At 30.3% G+C, this 3456-nt stretch overlaps 1 protein-coding gene across 1 annotated transcript in view; it reads left to right on the forward strand.

The window, feature by feature from the left end:
- The window catches only part of LOC107727897 (WD repeat-containing protein 70-like), a 92162-nt gene that overhangs the window by 8666 nt on the left and 80040 nt on the right, over window positions 1–3456 (forward strand). Inside the window, exon 5 of the mRNA XM_016537937.1 lies at window positions 1512–1692. Coding sequence (XP_016393423.1) covers window positions 1512–1692 — 181 coding nt within the window. The remainder of the gene's footprint in view (window positions 1–1511; window positions 1693–3456) is intronic.

Consider the following 3456-nt stretch of genomic DNA (forward strand, 5'->3'; position numbering starts at 1 on the left):
ACTGCCGTCGAGCTAGGTGGGCGTGGCTTCAGCAACCAGCTCCCGCCTCTTTGCCCATTTTCGATTATCCGGGAGTGGTGACGGCCGGCCGGCTCCGCCTACTTTAGGTTTCAAAAACGCTCTTCGGAAACCTACGGGTGACGTCACGGACACTACGTCCATGTTTTTATACAGTCTATGAATACAACATTGGATGACCGTATGAATACAAAAATAATATAGGAAGGCAATAAAGAAAAAAAAGATTAAATCAATCTGGCACTCTGTATTCTAATTCTGTTCTTAAAAAAAAACTTGCCTCTTTTAGACTTGCACTCTATTCATTTACTAACTGCTTGTTTTCTTTAAAAAAAAAACTAACTAACACTAGCTTCTCTAATATTTTTGTATTCTATCTGTTTGTTTTCTTTTTATTTATTATACAATTGTAACCCTGGGCCACAAAACCAGTCATAAGGGTCAATTTTTTTGTTTTGTTAAGATTTATACATCAGCTGAAAGCTGAATAAATAAGCTTTCCATTGATGTATGGTTTGTTAGGATCAGACAATATTTGGCTGAGATACAACTATTATAGCACTTGTGTATCATTGCTCTTTTGTTGATTTTGATTGCTTCGTCCTCATTTATACTGATGTCTACTAAATGTCTAAATGTAAATACATAAAACAAAGAGTATAGAGAATTACTGTGCATTCAGCAGATCATTATACAGTTTCACAACTTTGACACTTTTTTTGGTGTTAATATTTTTTAGTGTTATAACCAAGTAGTTAAAGTCACAAAGAAAATTATGTAATTTGGGTAACTTTAAAGAAAATTTACATTTGTGAATATAATACATTCCCGATAAAATAAATACATTTCCTATATATTCTATGTTATGTTTACGATGAGAAAAATAACAGATTATATCACACATAGTTAAATCAGTGTCTAAATTGGCATATTATTGAAAAATTGGCATTTGGAAAAAAATATGATCAATAGACTCAATACAGAAATTACAATTCAAATGAGGATTAGCAGATTTGGATGTAATCTCATTAGTGGGGTATATATTATGCACCATTTTTAAATGTAATTCTTTTACTTTATTGGGGACACAGAATTTATAAAGTAAGAGCCATGCTTTTTTTCCAAATAATCTTATCTATTAAAAAATTCCCCAAAATAAAAGTCCCTCGGAGTAATTTTTTTCTTTAACTGAAACACATTTCTTATCATTTTATTACTACATTTTGGGTCGTAAATACACGTGTCTTCATCCAAACAATTCTGCTCCCTTTTTACAATCACCATTTCATTAAGTGAACGAGCATTTGGTATAGCTTTAGCCATTGTAAGAAATTCCTTATGAAGCACAGGGGAAATGTGTTTAAACATGAAATCACAGTAAGAGTAAACGTTCCCTTGTGGATCTAGTATATCACAAAGATAATCAATAGCTTTTTCATGCCAGTTCTTAAGAGAAATCGACTTGTTCCGTCATCATGTGTTTGTGTGAACAGGAAGCAGGACTCTGATGTCATCGGTCCTCCACTTCCTCCTGCGCTCGGCGCTCAGACGGATGATGATGAGGATGAGGAAGATGATGATGATGATGTGGTCGGGCCTCCGCTGCCGCCTGGATACAAGCACAGCACCGCTGACAACGACGATGATGATGATATGACTGATGAGGAAGATGACGTGAGTGTATTTTCATCTTTTAGTCACATAAAACATATTTACAACTGCAGATCAGATCTAATGTTTACCTATTTACTAATGTTTACATGCAACTTGAAATTACGTCATTTTATCTGTTTTCGTCTATATTATCTATATGTGACCCTGGAGCACAAAACCAGTCATAAGGGTCCATTTTTTTGAAATTGAGATTTATGCATCATCTGAAAGCTGAATAAATAAGCTTTCCATTGATGTATGGTTTGTTAGGATCGGACAATATTTGGTCGAGATACAACTATTTGAAAATCTGGAATCTGAGGGTGCAAAAAAATCTAAATATTGAGAAAATCATCTTTAAAGTTGTTCAAATGAAGTTCTTAGCAATGCATATTACTAATCAAAAATTAAGTTTTGATATATTTACGGTAGGACATTTACAAAATATCTTCATGGAACATGATCTTTACTTAATATCCTAATGATTTTTGGCATAAAAGAAAAATGTATAATTTTGACCCATACAATGTATAGTTGGCTATTGCTACAAATATACCCCAGCGACTTAACACTGCTTTTGTGCTCCAGGGACACATATTATACTGTATTAATATATATTTTAGCAATTGTACTGTAAAAAATAAACATGGTAATATTTGATGCCTTAATGCTGATGTAGATAAACAAAAACATGTTTTTGCATGTTAATGTTTTATGGTAATGAAATGTTACGACAATAAAATAACTATATAGTAAAGAAATATATTTTACATGGACAAAATTTATCCTTTTTTTTTTTTTTTAGATATTTTTTTCATTTTGTCATTGTTAATTATAAATAAGCACATTTTATCCCCAAATTCCCATTAATTTAATGCAATGATAAATACGAATATTAAAATATTAATACAAATATTTAAAACTTATATTATGATATAATATTATCAAAATTAGATTTATTGTTTAAATTGTATTGTAAAAAAAAAACAAAAAACATTTTGGTAAAATTTGATGCCTTTCATTTACACTGATGTAGATAAACAAAAACGTACAATTTATAATTAATGTTTATAGTAATGGAAATCTAATGAAAATTAATATAACTATATAGTAAAATATATTTAAGAAAAGTAATCCTAGTTTTCAGACATTAAGGTTTTATTTGCCTTTTGTCATTATTTAATGTATAATATATTTAATGCAAAAAATATTGAAAACATATAAATGTCATCAAAATATATATTAAATATATTATTTAAGTTGTATTGTAAAAAATATGGTAATATTTGATGCATTTATTTTATGCTGATGTAGATGAACATAGTATTTATAATAAATGTTTCCAATGAAAATATAATGAACTAGAATTTTAATTTTAATAATCACATTTTACATATAAAGCCTATTTTTAAAACCATTAAGGTTTTTTTTTTTTTTGCAGTGTCATTGATTTAATGATGTTTTACATTATGGAAATGAACTTGTTTTTCTGTCAACCTTTTGAACTTTGAATGTTTACATTTCTGCATTTAGCTTTTATCCAAAACGACTTAGAAAAGCAGTTATTTTACATGTTTCCAGTGACATTCCAACTGGAAACATTATAATGTGAAGTGGACGGTATTAATAAGTATTTAATTTATTTATCTGGCTCAGAGCGAGAGTGGTGCAGTGTGTGAATGAGAGTGTGTTCAGTGCTATATGATGCTCTTCACAGCCGGTGCAGTGTGTGTGTGTGTGTTTGAGTGAGTGTGAGTGTGTGTGTGTGTGTGTGTGTGTGTGTCT

The sequence above is a fragment of the Sinocyclocheilus rhinocerous genome, unplaced genomic scaffold (assembly GCF_001515625.1).
Source record: "Sinocyclocheilus rhinocerous isolate Xijiao unplaced genomic scaffold, SAMN03320098_v1.1 scaffold42, whole genome shotgun sequence".
Classification (NCBI taxonomy): Eukaryota; Metazoa; Chordata; class Actinopteri; order Cypriniformes; family Cyprinidae; genus Sinocyclocheilus; species Sinocyclocheilus rhinocerous.